The sequence below is a fragment of the Perognathus longimembris genome, chromosome 17 (genome assembly GCF_023159225.1).
Source record: "Perognathus longimembris pacificus isolate PPM17 chromosome 17, ASM2315922v1, whole genome shotgun sequence".
NCBI lineage: Eukaryota > Metazoa > Chordata > Mammalia > Rodentia > Heteromyidae > Perognathus > Perognathus longimembris.
In genome coordinates this window covers 15,073,695-15,096,149 of record NC_063177.1, presented here as the reverse complement: position 1 = coordinate 15,096,149, position 22,455 = coordinate 15,073,695, and the positions used below count along the sequence as shown (strand labels likewise).

The following is a 22,455-nucleotide window of genomic DNA, read 5'->3' as shown; positions in this document are numbered from 1 at the left end:
TAGAGTACTGGCCTTGAGGAAAAAAAAAAAAAAGCCAGGGACAGTGCTTAGGCCCTGAGTCCAAGCCCCAGGACTGGCCAAAAATAAAAAATAATAACAAACAGTATGATCATGTGATAAGAAAAGGTTGAAAGGGCTGGAGGCCAGCCATGGAGGGCAGGAGCTTGGTCTGTTTGGGTCACTCTTTTTATTACTGGGGCTGGAAGCCTAGGGCCTCATAGGTGCTGGACTCTGTTCATCCAGTGGAGCAGGTAGCTACTGGCTTGTTTATCATAGGTCTTGCTGTGCTGGTTGACTTTTAACACCATGTACATGTCATGCTTTAATAAAAATAAACAAGGAAACTTTAAGCCAGGCATTGGTGGCTCACACCTATAATTCTAGATACTTAAAGGTTGAGATCTGAGGACCGCAGTTCAAAGCCAGCTGGGGCAGGAAAGTCCATGAGACTCTTTTTTTTTTTTTTTTTTTGGCCAGTCCTGGGCCTTGGACTCAGGGCCTGAGCACTGTCCCTGGCTTCTTTTTGCTCAAGGCTAGCACTCTGCCACTTGAGCCACAGCGCCCCCTCTGGCCATTTTCCATATATGTGGTGCTGGGGAATGGAACTGAGAGCTTCATGTGTAGGAGGCAAGCACTCTTGCCACTAGGCCATACTCCCAGCCCCTCCATGAGACTCTTATCTCCAACTAACCACCAGAAAACCAGAAGTGGCACTGTGGCTCAAAGTGGTAGAGCTCTAGTCTTGAGCTGAAGAGCTCAGGGACAGTGCTCAGGCCCTGAGTTCAAGCCCCACAACTGGCCAAAAAAAAAAAAAAAAAAAAAGTGTGTTCAAGCCCCATGACCAACAAAAAAAAAGAGGAAAGTTTAAGGGAAAAGTGAAAGGACCAATGTGTCCAAGGTACAGGAAAAGCACAAAGGAAGGAGAACAGTGGAAGGAGGTGAGGTTAGAAGGTTAATGGCTCAGGTGGTGGATGGCCAAAAATGAAGGATTTTTAGAGAATCTAAGGTCATTCCAGGACTCTTCCATCTGCCAACTACACACTTAGAGGAAAAGCCACAGCCTCTAGACAGCACCATGTGGGCAAGCACAGGTCACTCTCAGAGCTGCAGGGAACACCCCATGGTGGGGAGGAGCTGAGGCCCCAACTGGACTGTCCCCAGTCAGGTGGCTGTCCCAGACATCTGATTGGCTGTGCCTAATCATGTGACCACTGGGCCACAGGTAGGCTGGGAGAATGCTCAACATTCTGTCTGAGAGGAAGAGCAGTCCAGAGTCTATATGGGGCAGGCAGGAGGGGGTCACTGGTGCCCTTGAGGGTGCTCAATCTGTCCTTTGACCTCAGGAGCATGGTCTTGGGTTCAAGGTCTCAAGATGCCTCCTCCCTGGCCTGTGGGAGTTCTGTGGGAATATCAAGTCCAGTGGCCAGGCAGACTGGAAGTTGCAGGTCTGTTCTGGATATGTGGTATGGCTCAGTCAAATGCTAAATAAGTGCACCAGTCTCCCACACCCACCACCCCAATGGCTCCAGGAGTATTACAGTTTGAGACCAATCCGGACAGTGAGTAAGATCTCCCATCTCAATCGTTAAACCCAGCCAGGTGATTCAAGTCTCCTGAGATCCAAGCTCCACAGGAGGCAGAGATAGGAAAATCTGGTCCAAGGCCAGCCCTGGTAAAATATGTGAGAACCTATGTGAAAAGGAACTCAAGCACAAGGGGCTGGTGATATGGCTTAAGTGGCAGAGACTCCTGCATTGCAAGCACGAGGCCCTCCATTCAAACTCCAGTGTTGTCAGAAGGAGAAACACTATCAAATCCTGGGGTTTTCCCTGAGTTTCATCCCACTTCCCCATGCAGAGACAGAGGCCCTGTCCTCAAAGTCTGAGAGGCCTCCTTCTGCTTGGCCCCTGGTGAGCACAACTCCAAACCCAGCCCTTTGGCTCCACAGCACAGGCTGAGCTTCCTGGCCAAAGGCCATTCAAGTGGTTGGCCTTGGGAAGCTGTTGTATAGAGGGTTGCAAATAGCCTTGGGTGGAGGTAGCCCAGGAGGACTGCTGAGAACCCGTGTTGTGTTTCTTCTGGGGGGAGAAGGAGGGGGGACCCAGGCCTCAGATGGATTTGGACGTGTGTTGGCCAAGCGGGCACACTGACAGCAGTGGCTGCTCCCTTGCTCTGCTGAGGATCGTTTACACTGTCCTGAGGCTGCAGGTTAAACATTTGGAGGCAAGAACACATAGGTATGAAAGATGCATGATCTCCCGGGCCAGCCTTCGGCCAACAGGGCAGAACCCATGCTGCCTAGGTGGATGTGGGGCCCGGGGGGGCTGGCACATTGGAGGATCTGCTGTGATACCCCTGCCAGTGGAACCAACCTGCAGAGGCAAGGAAGGAGCAGCTTAGTGGGCAGGGCAGGGAGGGCACTGAGCCGCACGCAGCCCCACAGTCCTCCTCCTGCTGGGCATGGGGCCTCACTCCATGCTCAGAGGATGTTTATAACCACTGCACCAAGGCAAGAGTCACCAAGGAGACTTATAGAAGTTGAAATCACAAGGAAGCTGGTCCTCTCTTTTTTTGTGCAAATCCTGGGGTTGGAACCCAGGTCCTGGGCACTGTCGCTAGCGCTCTACCACTTGAACCACACAAGGACATGGATGGGAATGGAGCATGTGGAAGGACCTGAGGAAGAGGCCACGAGGCCACAGTGGTTGGCAGGAAGTGGATGGAGGCTGAGGGAGGAGGCCAGGCAATAAGGAGGCTTGGGGCCTCCTCTGTTGGGATTGGGGGTGAGCAGCCTGCTGATCAAAAGATGAAAACAAGCAAGCAGTGCAGCGGGAGTGTGAAGAGAAGATAGCAAAGTGGTATAGAGCTAGGGCTTGGTGGCTAGCTGGTCTGGGGGTGGTGGGGAGCAGGTACTACTTCCTCCACGAAGTCTTCTGGGCTGCTCCAGGTTGGAGTCCTCCTATCACACAGAGGTATACAAGAGAAAGGCACCTCCAGGTGAGGCCTCTCAGTGAGGACAAAGATGGGGTCTTCTCACGGCAGTCTCCCCCAGGGCGCACCAAGGCTTCTGGGAAAGAGGTCTAGGTCCTCTGTCTGCTAGCATGCTCCAGGATGAGGATCTATTTCCCCTCTATAAATTGAAGTTTTCAGTCAGGCGTGGGTGGCTCACGCCTCTAATGCTAGCTACTGAGGAGGCTGAGATCTGAGGATCAAGGTTCAAAACCAGTCTAGGCAGGAAAGTTCAGAAGATTTTTAGCACCAAGTAATCACCCAAAAAGCCAGAAGTGGAGCCATGGCTCAAGGGGTAGAGAGTGAAAAAGCTCAGGGACAATACCCTGGCCCTGAGTTCAAGCCCCAGGACTGGCATTCTATGGAGTTTTCATCGTGTGTTTTAAAGTCAAGGTGAGGATTAGAACCAGGCTGGCACAGGATTGGCACTGCTCCTCAAGGGTGAGGAAGGCTCACAGCTGTGAGGGACTTAGCAGCCTCCACATTCAGGCCCTTCTCTTGGGCATCCAGTCTGACCCGAGGAGGGACATCCCTGCCGAGCACCTGTGGAACACTGGCATCTAGAAAGAGCAGGCAACAGGCACCACCTGGAAGTTACTGAAACACTTGGTGTCCCTGGGGAGGGGGAGGGGACCGCAGGCTACCATATCAGGGATGGTTTTCTGGAGGGTGGGCATTTTCTTTTTTTTTTTCTGCCAGTCGTGGGGCTTGGACTCAGGGCCTGAGCACTGCCCCTGGCTTCTTTTTGCTCAAGGCAAGCACTCTGCCACTGGAGCCACAGCGCCACTTCCAGCTTTTTCTGTTTATATGGTATTGAGGAATTGAACCCAGGGCTTCATGCATGCTAGGCAAGCACTCTACCACTAAGCCACATCCCTGGCCCTAATGTCATCTTTTATACCCTTTAAATCCTTGCATTTCAGCAAGGACAGCAAGTTCCTCCTTTTTACAACTGTGTAATACTCCATTAGGTGGTTTTCCATAGTAGACTTAGCCAGCATCCATAGGCAGGCATTTGGGTCACTCCAGTTGCCATGACAGTGAATATCTTGTGCGAAATAACTCCCCTCCTGAGTAAGTGTATCTGAGGAAGATAATCCTGGGGGAAAGGACAATATGGACCCACAGCACCCTCTATATACGGGTCTGCAGGACAGCCTGTTTCCATTAGGAGATGGGGGATAGATGAGATGAGGCTTGCTGCAGGGGGAGGGGTGTGCAGACAACAGGTGGCACTTCTCAGAATGCTGGGAGCAGACACAAAGCTAAAATAAGAGTGAGCCCTGACTTTGGTGGCTCATGCCTGTAATCCTAATACCCAGGCTCTGAGTTCAAGCCCTAGGACAAGCACACACAAAAGGTGGGGAAGAGGGGCTAGAAATGTGGCCTAGTGGTAGAGTGCTTGCCTAGCATGCACAAAGCCCTGGGTTAGATTCCTCAGCACCACATAAACGGAAAAAGCTAGAAGTGGCACTGTGGCTCAAGTGGTAGAGTGCTAGCCTTGAGCACAGAGAGGCTCAGGGACAGAATCCAGGCCCTGAGTTCAAGTGTTAGGACCAGCTAAAAAGAGAGAGAGAGAGAGAGAGAGAGAGAGAAACAGAGAGACAGAGTCGGAAGAGGGAAAGAGGGGATGGGGTTACTTAAGGACTCTCGGGGTGCTGTGATGATTTGCAAGGATGCACACAGACTACATGTGAAGGCCCAGAACCATGGGCCACACAAATTGAGACAGGTCTCATGAAGGAATAGAGGCCCAGCAGCCAAGCTCCCAGGCTGAGAAGATAGCACACAGGGTTCTAGTCCTGCCTCAGTCTCCCATGTGTGTCAAACAGGACAATCATACTATAGGAAGAACCTCCCTGGCAGGAGAAAATTACTGCAGAGCTTGGAAGTGATACCTCTATGGCCCAGGTGCTAAAGGACAGTGACACTATCAGTTCAAAGGCCCTGTGGCAGAATCAGTGCCACCCTTTCAGAGCTGGGGCCTCTGCTGACAGTGGCGCACCTAGAAAATCCACACCCAGTGGGGCTCCAATGACGAGCATAGGTGCTGTACATGTGGCTAGGAGGGACTCAGGGAGGGCAAAGCCAATCTCCCAGACCTCCCTTTCCCTCCCCCCAGCAGCTGAGGCCAGCTGGCAGGTTTAGATAAGTGAATATTATAAACAACAAACAACTCAGAGGCTGTGGCCTGGTATCTGCAAGAGCCTGTGTCACTATCACAGAGAACTAGCTGGAGGGACCTGCGCCAATGGATTGGGGATGGGGGGTGAAGATGGGGACTGGGGGTGAGGGTGGGGGAGGTGGCATTGGCAGTTGTGGGCTGGGAGGCACTGTCCTAGCCATGATGACACACTGGAGCAATGCAATGCCAGTGGTAATCATGAGAAGAGCAACCACACACCAAGTGTTAACAATTTTGTTTGATGCTCAAAACAACTGCAGGAAAATAATCTTTGTAAAACATATCTAAGCCAAGTGCCCGTGGCTAAACATCTGTAATCTTAGCTGCACAGGAGGCTGCGATCTAAGGATCACAGTTCAAAGCCAGCCTGGTTCAAACTCCATGAGACTATTATCTCCAAGGAACCAGCAAAAGGTTGAAAGTGGAGGTGTGGCTCAATGGGTAGAGCACCAGTCTTGAGCAGAAAAAGATGTGAGAAAGTGAGGTTCTGAATCCAAGCCCCAGTAGAGGCTAAAAGTTTTTTCTTTCAGGATATTAAACTGCAATTCAGTGGATGAATTTTAATACCTGTGAATCTAACTCACCACAATCACAGAGGGAAGATGTATTAAAAAAAAAATACAACTTGGCAGGGAAATTTTTTGTTGTTGTTTTTGTGGGTCCAAATGCTTCAATTCAGGGCTTGGGTGCTGTTGCTGACCTTTTTCACTCAAGGCTAGCACTTTGCCACTTTGAGCTACAGCACCACTTACAACTTTCCAGTGCTTAATTGCAGTTATGAGTCCAATGGACTTTCCTGCATTGAACCATGATCCTCAGATCTCAGTGTCCTGAGTATCTAGGATTACAGGGATCATCCACTGGTACCCAGCCAAAGGAATTATTTCTGTGTTACAAAACAGAAAACAGGGGCTGGGAATATGGCCTAGTGGCAAGAGTGTTTGCCTCATATATATGAAGCCCTGGGTTCAATTCCCCAGCACCACATATACAGAAAATGGCCAGAAGTGGTGCTGTGGCTTAAGTGGCAGAGTGCTAGCCTTGAGCAAAAAGAAGCCAGGGACAGTGCTCAGGCCCTGAGTCCAAGCCCCAGGACTGGCCAAAAAACAAAAACAAACAAACAAAAAAAATCAGCAGGGCGCTGGTGGCTCAGGCCTGTAATCCTAACTATTCACGAGGCTGGGATCTGGGGATCGTGGTTCAAAGGTTCAGCCAGCTCAGGCAGGAAAGTCCAAGAGACTCTTATCTCCAATAAACTACCAGAAAACCAGAAATGGGGCTGTGACTCAAGTGGCAGAACACTAGCCTAGAGTTGCAGAGCTCAGTGACAGTGCCCAGGCCCTGAGTTCAAGCCTGATGACTGACAGAAAAGAGAGGAAAAAGGGGCTGGGGATATGGCCTAGTGGCAAGAGTGCTTGCCTCGTATACATGAGACCCTGGGTTCAATTCCCCAGCACCACATATACAGAAAATGGACAGAAGGGGCGCTGTGGCTCAAGTGGCAGCGTGCTAGCCTTGAGCAAGAAGAAGCCAGGGACAGTGCTCAGGCCCTGAGTCCAAGCCCCAGGACTGGCCAAAAAAAAAAGAAAAGAGAGGAAAAAAAAAAACAGACTGAGGATCACTTGCTGGTTAGGGCCCAAATTGATCATGGGACTTTTCTGAGACAATGGGACTTAAAATGAGATTTATCTATTCCGCAGCTGATATTCTCACCCTTCAGACTCTGCTCTGCTTTTGCTTCTGCCTGTAGGCTAGTCTCAGTTTCCCATTCTGTAAAATTAGTAGAGTGAGCCAGTGGCTCAGGCCTATAATCCTAGCTCAAGGCTGAGATCTGAGGATCACAGTTCAAAACCAGCCCAGGCTGGAAAATCGGTGACACTCTTATCTCCAATTAACCACCAGAAAACAGGAAGTAGGGGTGTGACTCATAGTGGTAGAGGACTAGCCTTGAGTTAAAGAGCTTAGGGACAATGGCTAGGCCTGGAGTTCAAGCCCCAGGACTGACAAACAAACCTGGGTAAGGAATGACGTTTGCAGCCACCCTACGACTTGCTGCGGAAATTTACCGCTAGTATGACATTCCTGGAGGTCAAAGCTTGGATTATGGCCAGCCTGAGTGGAGGGGACTCCCCAGGGTTTCAGGGCAAAGCCAATACTCTTACTCTAGATAGAGATAAAGGCGACAGCCTGAGGACAGCATCCCTTTCCAGCATCCTGTGTGGCTCAGGCCTTGAACAATAAAAACCTAAAGGACAATGACCCAGACCTCTGAGTTCAAGTCCCAGTACTGACATAAAAAAAAATTGTTTTAAATAGAGGAGAAAGAAGTCAAAGGCAAGAAGGAGTCTGACTCTTACCTGAGCGGGGCAGGAGGTGGGCCCTGCCAGAGGTTTCTCAGGAATCTGCCCCAGGTCTAGGCTGACAGGGAAGATAACTTCCCCAACAGAAGGTGCAAAGGCCCAGAGGTGGGCACCTGCCTGAGGTGGTCATCCTATCTGAAGTACAAGCTTTGGCCTTTCCACACCACTTGGGTTCTTCAAAGAAATGGAAGTCACCTGAGGGTTTTATCTTCCTTGGGGTAGTAGCCAGCGCTGACTCAGCTAAGTTGACTCCAGCCGACCCCAGGATCTTTATCTCCTAACCTGTAAAGACTCATCCCAGCCTAGTTTGTCTCCAAACACTTGGATCCAACACACACTAGCTTTGTTTTTGTTTTTCTTTTGCCAGTCCTGGGGCTTGAACTCAGGGCCTGGGTGCTATCACTGAACTTCTTTTGCTTAAGGCTAGCACTCTACCACTTGAGCCATGGAGCCATTTCCAGCCTTTTCTGTTTATAAGGTAATGAGGACCCAGGGCTTCATGCATGCTAGGCAAGCACTCTACCACAAAGCCACATACCCAGCCCCCACACTTGCTTTTAAAATAAAAAAAAAAAAACTACTAGGAGATATTCTCAATAACTATATCCAACCAAACACTTATAAGCAAACAAGAAAAGAAACTCCAGTGGATTGAAACAAAAAGAATGAGGCAAAAAGCAGGCAGAAGAATGAACATTCCCTGAAGCCAACAGCAGCTGAAAACGGTTCAATAGAAGCCACAAATGAGAAAGGCTTCACATACAAAAATGGCTAATATGAAAAAGTATGGCATTCTCTCACAAAACTAAACTTGGATTTTGAAAGAAGCTGTCCCAGCCATCCCAGGAGATCATGCAGAGATAGTCACAGACAGGAGGTTCACAAGGAGGCTTATTAGTGGGGGCCATACCTCCCAAGGGAGAGGGAGCAATATGGCATCTCTACCTTAATCAGGGTGATCACTTATATAACTCTGGGGCTAAAGCTAAGGGGAAGTAGGTAGGTCTGAGTGGGAGTGGCCCATTATAGCTCTAGGGCAGAGAGTTCAGGTGTGGGTGGAGCTGGGGGCTACTAGGAGGGGCTGATGACCTGAGGTGGGGGAAATACTAACAAACTTTATCAAATTTCTGGTAGAGTTTGACTATGCAGACTAGTCTATAGGACAGGCCTAGAGAACACATTGATTATTCAGTTGTCCCAAATCTAAACCAACCCAAATGACTGATCAATAGGTGGATAGACACCTGGTGTAAACACACAATGGACTCATAGGCATGATCAAAAAGACAAAAGCAAATATTCAGGCCAACTACAGGCATATGTTTTTTTGGGGGGGGTGAGATTGGATACTGGAAGGTCAAAACAGTCTGATTCTACTCATAGAATGTTCTAGAAAAAGTTGGGGATGGTAAAGATCAGAGGTTGTGGTTACCTCAAAAGGAGGGCCCTAGCCAAGACTGGTGGCTCACACCTGTAATCCTAGCTACTCAGTAAACAGAGATCTGTAAGCTTGTGAGTCAAAGCCAACCCCAGTAGAAAAGTCTTTAAGATTCCAACTCCAAAATAACCACCAAAAAGCTACGCTAGACGAATAGCTCAAGCAGTAGAGCAGAAAGAGGCTGAGCGAGCATGAAAAAAACGGGCTTACGCCTTGAGTTTAAACCCCAGTACCAGAGAAAAAGAGGAGCATTGGTTGAAACCAAGGTGCTTCTACTTCCCTGAGTGGTAGTCACAAGGATGTGAATGTCAAGTTTACACCTTAATTAACAAAATAGTAAACACCTTCAACCGGTAGTCATGTGATTTAGTGCCCTGGAGCAAAGCTTCGGGCACGAGGAAGAGGAAAGGGTTGGGCCTAGAGGTCAACTAGCCTGAGTAGCCCAGAATCTGGTGTCCTCGGGATTCTTGCGTCTTCCAGCCTCTTCCTTCCTAAGACTCCCCATCTGTGGAGTGAATCCTAGAAGTGCCCCCCCCCCCTCCGGGAGAGGCATGCGGCTTTTCAAACCCTCTTTTCTGAGGGTTTCTGCTGTTCGTGGAAGCTATGGTTCCCCCACCCCCCACGGTGTGGCCCGATCCCAGGGATCTCGCCCTGCGTCCTCTCCGTGGGAGACAGCTTTCACCCAAACAAAGCCTCTTGGGGTTAACCCCTTTCCAGCAACTGCTCACGGCGGGTAGGCTCCGCAGCACCAGGGGCGCAGGCGCGTGGGATCTTAAGGAATGTCTTTACTGCCCTGGGCCTTGATTTTTTTTGTTGTTGTTGTTGTTCATCTGTAAGTCGGAGTCAGGCTTAGGTTAAGAATTTTCACCCAGCGCTTCCTTGTAAGACTTAAATTATGCTGAGGGCCCGTGCTCACAGAAAGCGCTTACTTAGTAAATGCTGACAGTCAGGGGGTCCATTAGAGTGTCCCTGTCAGTCATTACATCTTTTTCTTTTAGAAGAGCCCGTGTGTGTGCGTGTGCGTGTGCGTGTGTGTGTGTACCCCAGAGTCGGCTTCTGGAGGAAGCGCGAGGCACCCCGGCGTGGCGCGGGGGCTGAGCGCGGACGGCGGCCAGCGCGGCGTGCGGCCCCTTTAAGAGGCGAAAGGAATGTATCAAAACAGAGCGGCGGGCGCGCACTGGCCGCGCGCCGCACGTGACGCACAGCTGATTTCCTGCCCCGCCCCCTCCCTTTTCTTCTTTTTCTTTTTCTTTTCTTTTCTATTTTTTTTTTTTTTTTGTTGTTGTTGTTGTTGTTGCTCCGCAGCCGTCGCCGTCGCCACCTCCGCCGCCGGGTGTCAGTTTCCGCGCCGCCGCCTGCCGCCTCCCAGCCGGGGCCCCGCGCCCGGCGCGCCGCCCGCTCGCGTCCCCCGCCCGCCCCGCGCCGCCCGCCCGCCCCGCGCCGGCTCCCGGGCCCGCGGCCCGCACGATGGCGCACGCGGCGGCCACCGTGCCGCTGGGCGCGCTGGAGCAGGGCTGCCCCATCCGCGTGGAGCACGACCGCCGGCGCCGCCAGTTCACCGTGCGGCTCAACGGTAACCCGCCGCCCCCGCCTTTTGTTCGCCAGCCAGCCGGCCCCGGCCCGGGCCCCGCGGGGGGGTGGACCGGGTGCGCGCGAGGGGACGCGGGGGAGGGGGCACCCCGGGGAGGGGGGGCGCGAGGCAGAGCCCCGCGGGGACTGGCGCGAGGCGGGCTCGGGCTCGGCGGCTCCGGCCCCGGCCGCAGGCCACTGGCACCTGCTTCGGCCCGCTGGCTTCCGGTGTCGGCCGCCCGCCGATCAGTCAGCCTTGACCAGCCTCTTCTCCTCGGGGTCCTTGGGGCGTCTTGCAGCCCCTAGGAGCCTTGGCGTTACTGCCCAAGAGACATTGGGGATCTCCGGGGGGGGGGGGGGTACCGGGGGCTGTTGGAGAAAAAGGGTTTCTGTCCCGTGGAGGAGGAGGACAGGTAGGTGTTTCTGAGAGTTTGGCCAGTTTGCCTCAGTTTCTCCATCTTTGTGGTGGGAATAGCTCCAGGTAGATTTCTCTTGGCTTGGCAGTCAGGGTGAGCCGAAGGCTGAGAATCGTTCCTGCAGAACAGAACAAGTGCTGATAAACATAGACTGATCATTATTTTGTAAACCACAAAGCAAAGGCAAGCCTTAGTTTCCTGTAGTTCGTGCCAGCCCACACCTCCTTCCCCCAGGATGTCTGAAGGGTTGAAAATAGAATGTGAGATCAAGGACCTGGGACTCTCTGAGCCTCCCACTAGGACCCTCTGGAGAAATGGCCAGGCCCCTTAGAGGCTGCAGTACCCATTTCTGAGGAAAGGTGAAGGGCCAGTAGGGAAGAGGCTTGTCTAATGTCTGACAGAGAATTGGGGCAGAGCTGGGATTGCACCTCCCTTGGTCTGACTTCCTGAATGTGGCTTCAGAGACAGGCACAAAGTCAGAAGGGGCCTGGGATTCCCTTTGGGTGGCTTAGACATGGAGCCAGGCCCCACTGTTTGCACCACCTCGGGGATATAACTGTCACTTAGCATCCCTGTGACAGTGTGACAACACCAACCATATTATTGATGAACAGACCAAGTTAGGGGCCACAGGAAGCGACTTGCCCAGCTTGGTGAGGAGACCCACGCCAGGTCCTCGTGACCTCCACCTATTCTTCCCTCATAGAAGAACTGTAATGGCCAAATGACCACTGACACCTGAGCCCTGTCCACAGATGTGGAGAGAGGGAGGCCTTATGGCAGTTCAAGTCCTCTCCTGAGGTTTTGTGAGATTCTGGAGGCCATTAGACTCCGTAGAGGAGAGAGAGGGGTGGGGAGAGGGAGGGAGGGAAAGCCGCCAAAGGCAAGCCCTCCAACCTGGCTGTGACCACACCTCTTTCTTTCTTTCTTTCTTTCTTTCTTTCTTTCTTTCTTTCTTTCTTTCTTTCTTTCTTTCTTTCTTTCTTTCTTTCTTTCTTTCTTTCTTTCTTTTCTTTCTTTCTTTCTTTCTTTCTTTCTTTCTTTCTTTCTTTCTTTCTTTCTTTCGTTGTGGGGCTTGAACTCTGGGCCTGGGTGCTGTCCCTGAGCTCTTCAGCTCAAAGCTAGAGCTCTACCAGTTGAGCCACAGCACCATTTCCAGTTTTCTGAGTGGTTTATTGGAGATAAGAGTCTCAAGGACTTTTCTGCCCATGCTGGCTTTGAATGTCAATCCTCATATCTCAGCTTCCTGGGTAGCTAGGATTACAGGTGTGAGCCCCTGCTGCCCAGCACAATTTAGTCTTAAACTTGCCTCTTTGGGAAGTAACTACAAAAGTGGCCTGGATCCTTCCAGCCTCCAGGAAGCTCCTCCCAGTCCCCAGGGCAGGCCCTCTCCAAGTTTCCAGGCCATGCTGTCCAGGCAAATGTGTATCTGAGGGCAAGGACAGGTGGTCTATCCAGCCTGGCCTGCTGAGCTAGATGGGGAACAGGTGGAGATAGGGTCTCCTGCCTCCAGGGAATCCTGGAGGCTACCACCTCCACTGCACTGAGGAACATATCTAGGCTGTCATTCTCTGCCTTTCCTAGCGGGCACGTGCCCCCAGCTGTTCCTGAGGCAGCACTAGGCTGATGATTGGTCTGAGAAAGGGAAGACATTTGAGCTGCTGATGTTGTTAAGCCTTGGGTTGTGCTCAGCCACAGGGAGTAGAGTGGAAGCTGGAAACCCAATCCTCCCAGTTCCAGATGAGGACACTGAGGCACAAGGAAGTGACTGACTCACCCTAGGCCTTGCGTCTCTAGGTGCAAGAGCTGGGATTCAGTCCACAAGTATTTACTGAGCACCTACTGTGTGCCAGCAGTCTTCTAGGTACTGGGGACTTGTGGGGCTTATGGTCAACAAATAAATGATAAAGACTCAAGGCCAGGTGCTGGTGGCTCACATCTACAATCCTAGCTACTTAGGAGACTGGGATCTGAGGATTGCAGTTCAAAGCCAGCCTGAACAGAAAAGTCCATAAAACTCTTATTTTGAATTAACCATCAAAAAGCCAGAAGTGGAGATGTGACTCAAGTGGTAGAGTAAAGCGCCAAGCAAGAGTGTGAGACCTTGAGTTCAAGTCCCAGTACTGGCATAAAAATACTCAAGTGAGAGGTAATACAGGGGAAGGGTATGACTGGATCAGGCTGCTTTTTAGCTTCAGGAGTCCAAGAAGGCCCCTTCCCAAGAGGGTGGCATGTGAGTAAGACCCAGAGGAGGTAAGAAATAGCCGAGCAGTGAGGGTTCCAAGAAGAGAATTGGAAGAGCAAAGGCACTGGGGAACTGGTGAGCACTCAGACCAGCAGGGATCCGTGTAGGATAGAGAGATGAAGCTAGGAGGTCAAGGAAGTGTGAACTTGTGTGAGTGACTATGGCTTTAACCTCTTTGCAAGGTGGGCTCCTGCAAGTATCCCAAGCTGAGAACAGAAGGTGTAACCCCAGCTCCTTCTGGCTGTGCTGACAGGGGACTAGCAGGACAGGGCAGATAGTAGTTACTGCACAATCCAAGCAATGTGAGTAGGGATGTGGGGAAAGGTCCAGGTTCTGGACTGACATGGCAGGAAGCATGGCTAGGACTTGCTGACACCGTGTGTGAGAGGAGGCTCCAGTGCAGGCTCATCTGAGTCCATGTCCAGGATCTGAAGTGCTGGGTAGAGCAGAGCAGAGCACAGCTAAGCTAGGACGGAGCCACCAGCCTCCATATGAGGGCTATCATCTAGAGGTTGGAGGAAGCTGGAAAAGGACCCAGTCCTATCTTTTCATGGCCTTCCCTGTCCCCGCCTCAGCCAGAGCTGAGTGTCCCACAACCTGGGGTTTTCCACATCCTCCCAACCTCCACTTTGAAGACAGGAAGACTGGGACGGAAATAGTCAGCAGCTGCCTTTGGCCTCCTCTGGCACCCTAGAAGTTGCAAGACTGAGAGTGCAGCACCCAGTGTCCATGTGGGGTTCTACATGACCCACAGTGCCCCAACATCCCCAGTGCCCTGCCGTATTCTGTGATGCCTGCCCAGAGCAGGCAGCCTGAGCAGGTTAGGCTTCATGACCAGCTTGGGCTGCCCTTGAATTCTTCTTAGTGCTCTGGGCTGGGCTTTGTAGAGACAGTACCACCCCCACCCCTGTACAGGCCTCAGTTTGCTCATCTGGAGCTTGGGAGCTGAATCATAGCCTCACTTCTTCAAGGATACCAAGGACCAGAAAGCCTCCTAGCCAGCCAAGTTCCGTTCTGGTATCTGATTTGCTCTTGGACTCCGGGCTCCTCATGCAGTCTCTGCCTGTCAGTCTTCCCTTTGCAAGACCTAAAGAGGGCTATGAGTACAGGCAACATGTAGGAGGAGCTAATTCTCTGGTGCTTTAAAATACATGAAATAGAATTTGATTTTAGAAAGTAGAAAAAGACTCGGCACTGCCATGTTTAAATCATCTTCGAACCTCAGGGCCTTTGCTCAGGCTGGGCCTTTTGCCTGTCCCTCCTCTGCTCTTCCCTCAGCTGCTTCCTGTGTATCCTTCACCATTTAGCTCAGAGAGTTTGTCCTGGGAGGCTCCCTGACTGCCCCCAGCTGCATGGCCCAGGGTTCCCCAGCTTATTTCCTTCATAACACACGCAGCTCCCTCCAGTTAGAGAACTGGTCAGGTTTGCCTTGACCTCTTTTTTTTTTTTTTTTTTTGGCCAGTCCTGGGCCTTGGACTCAGGGCCTGAGCACTGTCCCTGGCTTCTTCCCGCTCAAGGCTAGCACTCTGCCACTTGAGCCACAGCGCCGCTTCTGGCCGTTTTCTGTATATGTGGTGCTGGGGAATCGAACCTAGGGCCTCGTGTATCCGAGGCAGGCACTCTTGCCACTAGGCTATATCCCCAGCCCTGCCTTGACCTCTTTTGAGCACATCAAACCACCAGCAAGTCCTTCCTGGGACATCTCTGGAACTGTGCTCTTTCCATCAGTTGTCAGTACCCCCCTACCCCCTCATACCACATATTGGGCTCCTGCCCCTCCAAAGGCTGTTGCCCCTCTTCTGCTGAGGGCCCTCTTCCTGTCTCAGTGCCTAGCACCTGAACACAGCCTGAGCTCAGTAAACATTAGATGGATGGATCACTGAATGGATCAATGGGTGGATGAGTAGATAAGACTAGTGGATGGGTAGGTTGGTAGATAGATGGATGGATAATTAGATGAGTGGATGGATGGATGGATGGGTGAGTGGGCAGATGGATAGGTGGAGGGTTAGGTGGACAGATGAGTGGAGAACTAAAATTGTGATTGAGCAACTTCAGTTAAATGTTTCCCAGCAGGATTTAGGGTGGACTGGGGAGCTTCCTTCAGGCCTGGGAGGAAGCTTATCTCAGGCAGGGTCCAGCAGGGGTCTAGCTGCATCTGGTAGTGGTCTAGATTTGCTATGCCCTGCTCTGTGTTCCCAGAAAGACTTTATGACTCCCCTCCCATGGGATGGAGTGGGCTTGTGCAGGTCTGGCACCTTGCTGAGCATGTCCCAGCCCTCTGAAAGAGATTTGCTCATATCCCTACTTTTATGGATGAGCAAACTCAGGCACAGAGAGGTTATTCAGAATTCAGCTGCAGTAGAACTCCAGTAGCCTGGCTCCAGATGCCTGTCCCTCCACCCCAGCCTCCACATCTGGCTCCCCTGGGACCCCCAGAGTCTTTGTGCCTGAGGACCTTTGTCCTCAGGTCAGGCTCCTGGAGTCCATGCCTCAGCAGTCTCTGTTGTTGATCTTCAGGATGTCATGATCGGGCTGTCCTGCTGTACGAGTATGTGGGCAAGCGGATTGTAGACCTGCAGCACACTGAGGTCCCTGATGCCTACCGTGGGCGTGGCATCGCCAAGCACCTGGCCAAGGTATGTGAGCAGCAGGCATGACCACAGGCTACCACATTCCTCAGGAGAAAGTCCCAGAGCTGACTCCGGCTTGCTTCTTGGCCAGAGCTCAGCCCCTCAAACCTGGCTGACAAAGGGGTCACACAGCAAGTAGTAGGTAGGCACTGGGCACCCTCCTTGCTTTCCCTGGTTCCCTGGGGCACATAGCACAGGCCCCTGCTCCTGATTGATAGAGGCTAGTACAGCCAGAGCTGTAGGATCACCACAGCCTGACTGCCCTGGGCTCCAGAGGGATGAATGTTCTGGTCAGTGGGTATATGCCCCATTGCTGTCCCTGCCCCTTTCTTTTCTGAAGCCTATCAAACCCCTAGTTGCCTGGACAGCAGGTTGGGGCTTCATGATGAAGATTATACCTGCAGCAGATAAGGCCTTCAATGTCCCCAGGGCTGCTTAGGGGCCTCCGCTGGCCCCATCTCTACCCCAGCCCCTGTTCCCAGGCTTCTTCATCCTCCTGTAACACTTTCTGGGCCAGGCTGCAAAGCTGGTATCTGCATAGCCCCATATCCATGGAGTCATCCTGGATTCCCAGGGAGTGAACCTCAGGCACTGGCCTAGGCAGAGTGGGAGAGTGGCCAAGCCATGAAGCCTGGAGGCTGCAGAGGGAGCCCACTACAGCCCCCATCTCAGGCTGGGCAGTGCAGCCCCTGGGTGCAGGCTTTAGATTCTGAGGGTTGCTATCCTTCTGCTTGGTCCCAGGCTGCCCTGGACTTTGTGGTGGAGGAGGACCTGAAGGCCCACCTCACCTGCTGGTACATCCAGAAGTACGTCAAGGAGAACCCACTGCCGCAGTACCTGGAGCGCCTGCAGCCATGACCCTGGCGGGCAGGCGGCCTTCCACTCGATCCCACCCAGCTGTGTGCTCTCAGGACCCTGCTCCCCCTGGGACCAGGCTCAGAGTTATTTTTGTAAGGACGTTCAGCTGCAGACCTATATCCAGGTTCCTGGGGCTGCTGGCAAAGGATTCCGAGCGATCCAGGGACCCAGGCAAATGGCAGGCCAGCAGCTGTGGTCCCTGCAGAGACCCTTGAGCTTCTCAGAGGCCTTTTACCCTGGCCAGCGGGGGTCCCTACTCCATGATCAGCAGAGGCCAATATGGAGCCCTGGGTACCACTTTCTGGGCTGTGTCTTTCCTACAAGTGAGGAGGATGCTCTCCTGGGAGCCAAGAGGAGCAACAAGAAAACCTCGTGTGCCAACTCCCAAGGGTGGTAAGCACCGAGCTTCACCTGCGCCAGTGCTGCCTCTTCTTCTCAGACCTCAGTGCACTGGCACAGTGGTGTAGCCATGGCAGAGGGTGACCCTCCCTCACATGGGAGATGAGAGTCGCCGACGGAGCTCTGGCTCAACACACACATGAACACATGTGCAGGAAGTGGAGACAGCAGGGGGCAGAGAATGTCTTGCCTTCCTTGGTACTATCATCTGTGACCATCTCCTGTGTCTCTGTCCCAGCACCCTCTGGGCCCAACAGGCATCCCAGCATCCCTGCCTTCTCTGGATTTTTTGCCATCCCTATCTGGGTTTTCTCAGAGGGATTACCTTGGAACTGGGAGAGGGAGGAAGGCACATCATCATGCATCACCCAAAAAGAAGAAGCCTGCCGCCAGAGGGGGTCTTCTTTCTGCCACCAGAGGTCAGCACCTTGTGGCTAGCACATTCTGCTCCCTTTCCTTGACTCTCAGAGCCCCTCCCCATACTTACTGCCCCGGTGACAACCTGGGCAATGCACCAAACTCATCTTGGTGCTGTGGGACCTGCCTCAAAGCATCTTTGTAGAGCTGGCAGGGGACCCCAGGAGCCAAGGTTCCTTACAGGTTGCAGTACCAGTTCCCTGGGGGTGAATTACATCTTTCAAGTTTGAGGGCATCTGAGGCTGGGCCCTTGCTCCCAGAAGAAGCTGCTGGAACACCTATGTCTCCCTCCCCTAGTACAGGGGTTCAAGGAAGTAGATGCTGGGGTGCTGGTAGCCTGGTGAGTGGCATATCCCAATACCTCTGACCTTTTTGCTATTGCCTACCTGGGCTTTCTCAGGGGGTCACCTTGGGCTGGGGGTGTGAAGGAGGCCCATTGTCACCCAAACCTCCATGATGACCCCTCTCTTTGGTGCTGGGTTATCTTGGAGGTGACCTTTCTACTCACCTCCTAGTTCTCCAATCTCAGTTCCAAGACCCTCACTCTCTTTCCCCAGCTGTAGCCACTCAGGGGCCCATATACCCACACAGACACCCTCCCATGTCCAGATCTGCACCAAGAGGCCTGTGGGTCCCTGAGCACAGAACCCCTGAGCCCCACCACTGTGAGTTACTGGCTTGGACCAGCATGATCGCCTTCCCAAGCACCCTACTGCATCCCAGCCTGACCCCACCACTCCCCCCAAAACCTGAGATTGCATACTGGGCTGTGGCCACAGGTGACTCCTGTGGCGGCCCCACATCCCTAACAGTACTTGAATGAGGGACCTTGGGCCTGGGAAAAGCAGCAGGGGCTTCCTCAGTGGGTTTGTCCTAAGTTCCTACAGGGGTGACCTGGACATCCTCACCACCTCAGCTGCCTTAAAGTCCCGCTGATCCCATTCTAGGGGCTTGACAGGGCTGTGCTGGCCTGATCTGGTTATGGCAGCAGCAGTAACTATGTGTCCAGGTCACCCTGGAGTCCAGCCCCACCTTGGCCCGCACTGCGCAACTTGGCCCCTCTGGTGCTACCCCCATCTGCCTCACCCCTTCTCTATCCCAGGATGCTCCAGGAGACCATGGTCAGGTGCTGGTCACTTGGGGCCCTGGTCAATGCAGGACAGAGGGGCACGGTCCTCCACCCCCCAGAAGAAGAGGGGTTCTGTTCTTTCCCCAGTCTCCATAGGCGGTAACTCGCGTGCCTTTCCTACTCAGGACCCACTCCCACTGGTGTCTGGGCTCCCTGGTCATTTCTCAGACAAATACTGCATGACATACATGCCGCTTGTCCTGTTCTAGCTAGTGAGAGGGTGAGGCATGAGGAGAGACACAGAGCCCTGGGGGGGGTCCCTCATTGCACTCTTCCAGTGTCAGCTTTTTTCCTCATTATCAGTGCCACCTGCCTGCTGGGGACAGCCACACTAGAGAAGATGAGCCTCTGAGGCATCGGCTGGGGCCTGGCTCAGCTTTCCCAGCACTGTGGTGCTGGTGATGTCAGAATTCCAACACTGAGTGACTGTCATCTATCCCGCCTCCAGGCCACACTACAACTCCAGAGTGACAGCTTTATTGAATTTCTTGGGAAGAGGCCCCATTTTACACAGAAGCAAAAGTCTGAGATAGTCCTTAGATTTCTGGCCCAGAGCAGGGAGATTGGGGCCCGACCTTGGTAAACACTTGGAGAACCAGGCAGGAATCTGGCATAAGCTGAAGGCCACAACACTTTCTACCTGCCAAAAGAGGAAGTGGTACAGTAGTTAGCTCCCTCTTCCTTACTCCTCTCAATTATCCCTGGTGGTCCCAGGGCCTGTTTGACAAATGAGAAGACTGAGGGTCAGAGTGATGGTGTCAGCCTGAAGCCCACACAGCCCAAGGGACCAGGATCCAAAACCAGTCCCTGTCCTATCTCGATAGTTCTGGGCTGGCATGTGGTGAGGGATGGTCTCAGAAAGCAATAGATCAGACTTGCAGCAACTTTCCTGCTCCTTCAGAAGGTTGAGATGGGGCTCTGTCTTGAGCTAGGTGTGTGTGGCTAGTCAGGAGTGCCTGTCTGGCATGGAGGAGGCTGGGTCACACTCTAAAATAGGCCATACATAGGAGATTTGTGGACCACCTGGCCACATGCACTATGTTCAGCTCAGGACTTGGGTTGGTTCAAGTTCATCCACACATCCCTTTACTATTCTCAGGGTCCCACTCCTTCCAGATCAATGCCTAACTTTCACATTAAAGATCCAGTAAGGTCGTGGATTCGCTTGTACTGTAGCCACGGCCTGCAGGACTGAGTTTAGCATCCTGTTTTCAGTTGTATCCATCCTATGGCTACAAGATAATAAAGATGCTTTTCTGGTTGTCAAAGATGCTCTCCAGCTTTCTGTTGGTCTCTTGGGCACAGTGGTTGATCATGTTCTCTCTGCTGACTGTCTATTGTAGTTGGCAGCCCTCAGTCACTCCAGGCTCATGCTAGGTGTTGGCCCCAGGACTACACTTGCAGTCATTGGCTATTCAGGCTCTTTGTCTTTGCCTTTAAAAGACATTTCACTGCCAGGAGCTGGTGCCTCACTCCCATAATCCTAACTCCTTGGGAGGTTGAGATCTGAGAATTGCAGCCAGCGTAGGCAGGAAAGTCCATGAGCTTTGTATCTCCAATTACTCATCAAAAAGATGGAAGTAGAGCTGTAGCTCAATGGTAGAATGCCAGAATGCCAACCTTGAGCTTAAGAGACAGCAGCCAGGCTCTTGAATTCAAGCTCCAGTACCAGCACACACACAAAGTATAGTTTTAAGTACTGGTTTTGCCACTTGGTCCATTTTATGGTGCCACAGCAGAATACCTGAGACTGGATGATTTACAAAGAACAGAAATGGAGATCTTGGCACTTGTAGAGGTTGGCAAGGCCAAAGAGCCAACAAGGCTCTTGCTGCATCATCCCATGGGAGATGGCAGAACAGCAAGAAAGCATGTGCATGCAAGAGAGAGAGAGCCAAAGTCATCTTCACAAGTGGATGGTTCCTGCAATAATGACAGCCCATCCCTGAAGGCAGAGTTCCACCTTAAAGGTCTCTCAAGCACTTCTCAGTGCTGAGACTTAGTATCTATTGGAGATTTAAGTATCCAGTACATAACTTACTTTGTTCATTGTATGGCTTGAACACTGTTCCTGAGCTTATTTGCTCAAGGCTAGCTCTCTACCACTTTGAGCCACAGCACCACTTCCAGTTTTCTGCTGGTTAATTGGAGAATCTCATGGACTTTCCTGCCCAGGCTGGCTTCAAACCACAGTCTTCAGATCTCAGCCTCCTGAGTATCTAGGATTACATGTGTGAGCCACCAGCACCTGGCTTTAGCACCTAGTCTTTTTTTTTTTTAAGTTTCAGCAAAATAACTTTATTCCCTAACACATGGCACACACGTACTTAGACCCCACCAGTGGTCATACTGCACATCTGTTCACAAATGACTCCCAAACCACCACTGCCCCCCACAGCTAAGACATACTATAGTTAACTTCAGTTGACTTATGTAAAATGCCTCCAGACAGAACATTCTGAATAGATTCACAGCAGAATTTGCATTAGTCATAAATTTAAAGCTTTGAAAAGTTACCACTTTTGCTCCTAATACTTGCAGATGAATAGGATGCAGAAAATCAGCTTGTACTCCAGAGAACTGTATCAGTTTTTCTGGTGATAGAACCACATATCCACATCTGTTGGTACTGTGCAGGCAGATTCACATGGCGGTGGTAAAGCATCCACAATGGCCTTGGCAGCATCCGGATCACACTTGAAGGGGCTCTCCGACACTGTTGTATTCATGCAACTGATTCCTTTTCCATCTGTTTTCTTAGTCACTAATGCTTTCCAATAGTCACGAGTGCTTTTAATAATATCAACTGCGAATTCCTTTTCTTTAAATTCTGCATTGAAAGCAAACTCATTTTCTGGTTTTCCATCAGGAACCTTGTACCTTCTAAACCAGTCCACAGTAGCTTCTAGGTACCCAAGTTTCAGCCGATGAACATCACTAATATCGTAATTGGCTGCATCAGGATCATCCACATTAATGGCAATCACTTTCCATTTGGTTTCTCCTTCATCGATCATAGCCAATATGCCCAGAACTTTCACTCTGATTAACTCACCTCTTGCACTTACCTTGCTTCCAACTTCACAAACATCAATTGGATCATTGTCACCACAGCACCCACTATGTTTGTTATTGTGTTCTAGGTCTTCCCATGTTTGAGGGATGGCACCATAATTCCAGATATATCCTTTATATGGGAACAAATTTGCAACATAATGCAGTTTTCCTTTTTTAACATCTTGCTTAATTGGATTTAAAGGGTCCTTGGTAGCAATCTCCATTTTTGCATTGGACCAACGTGGAACTTCAACAACCATGTGGAACACATACTTATCTGCATAAATTGGAATATCATGAAATGGAGATATATACTGCCCTTTTTCATTTTTGAGGAAGATGCGGGGCGCATCCAGGGTGGAGGGCGGGGCGAGCTCCTTGCTGCTGAAGCTGCTCATGGTGCTGCTGCTATGAGCTACCGCCCGCACCAGGCGCTGACTCCAGTCTGGGGGTTTGAACTCAGGGCCTGATCACCGCCCCTAGCTTCTTTTTGCTAAAGGCTAGCACTCTACCACTTGAGCCACAGCACCATTTCTGGCTTTTTCTATGTATGTGGTACTGGGGAATTGAACCCAGGGCTTCATGTATACGAGGCAAACACTCTTGCCACTAGGCACCTAACTTTTGAGAGACACATTTGAGCCATAGCAGTGAATTCCAAGCTTTAAGGGACCCATTATCCTTCCTATAATCAAGTAATTCATGAGTTCCAGCCAGTTCAATACCCAGGTCCCCAGCTT

General features: G+C 51.6%; 2 protein-coding genes across 2 annotated transcripts; one reads left to right on the top strand and one right to left on the bottom strand.

Annotated features, from left to right (window-relative positions):
* The first annotated feature begins 10,368 nt into the window (after positions 1-10,368).
* Positions 10,369-19,926, top strand: Natd1 (N-acetyltransferase domain containing 1). Its single transcript, XM_048366514.1, has 3 exons — positions 10,369-10,565; positions 15,743-15,861; positions 16,597-19,926. Exons 1-3 carry the CDS (start codon positions 10,460-10,462, stop codon positions 16,711-16,713), a joined length of 342 nt encoding a protein of 113 aa, XP_048222471.1. The 5' UTR covers positions 10,369-10,459; the 3' UTR covers positions 16,714-19,926.
* Positions 19,927-21,158: 1,232 nt separating this feature from the next.
* On the bottom strand, positions 21,159-22,113 carry LOC125366095 (inorganic pyrophosphatase-like). The gene has a single exon (XM_048366513.1). It carries the CDS (start codon positions 22,111-22,113, stop codon positions 21,244-21,246), a length of 870 nt encoding a protein of 289 aa, XP_048222470.1. The 3' UTR covers positions 21,159-21,243.
* Positions 22,114-22,455: the final 342 nt, after the last annotated feature.

Coding starts and splice junctions, on each gene's coding strand:
- Natd1 (XM_048366514.1), top strand. CDS start 10,460: ATGGCGCACGCGGCGGCCACCGTGCCGCTGGGCGCGCTGGAGCAGGGC. Junction 10,566..15,742: donor GTTCACCGTGCGGCTCAACG/GTAACCCGCCGC, acceptor GTTGATCTTCAG/GATGTCATGATCGGGCTGTC. Junction 15,862..16,596: donor TCGCCAAGCACCTGGCCAAG/GTATGTGAGCAG, acceptor GCTTGGTCCCAG/GCTGCCCTGGACTTTGTGGT.
- LOC125366095 (XM_048366513.1), bottom strand. CDS start 22,113: ATGAGCAGCTTCAGCAGCAAGGAGCTCGCCCCGCCCTCCACCCTGGAT.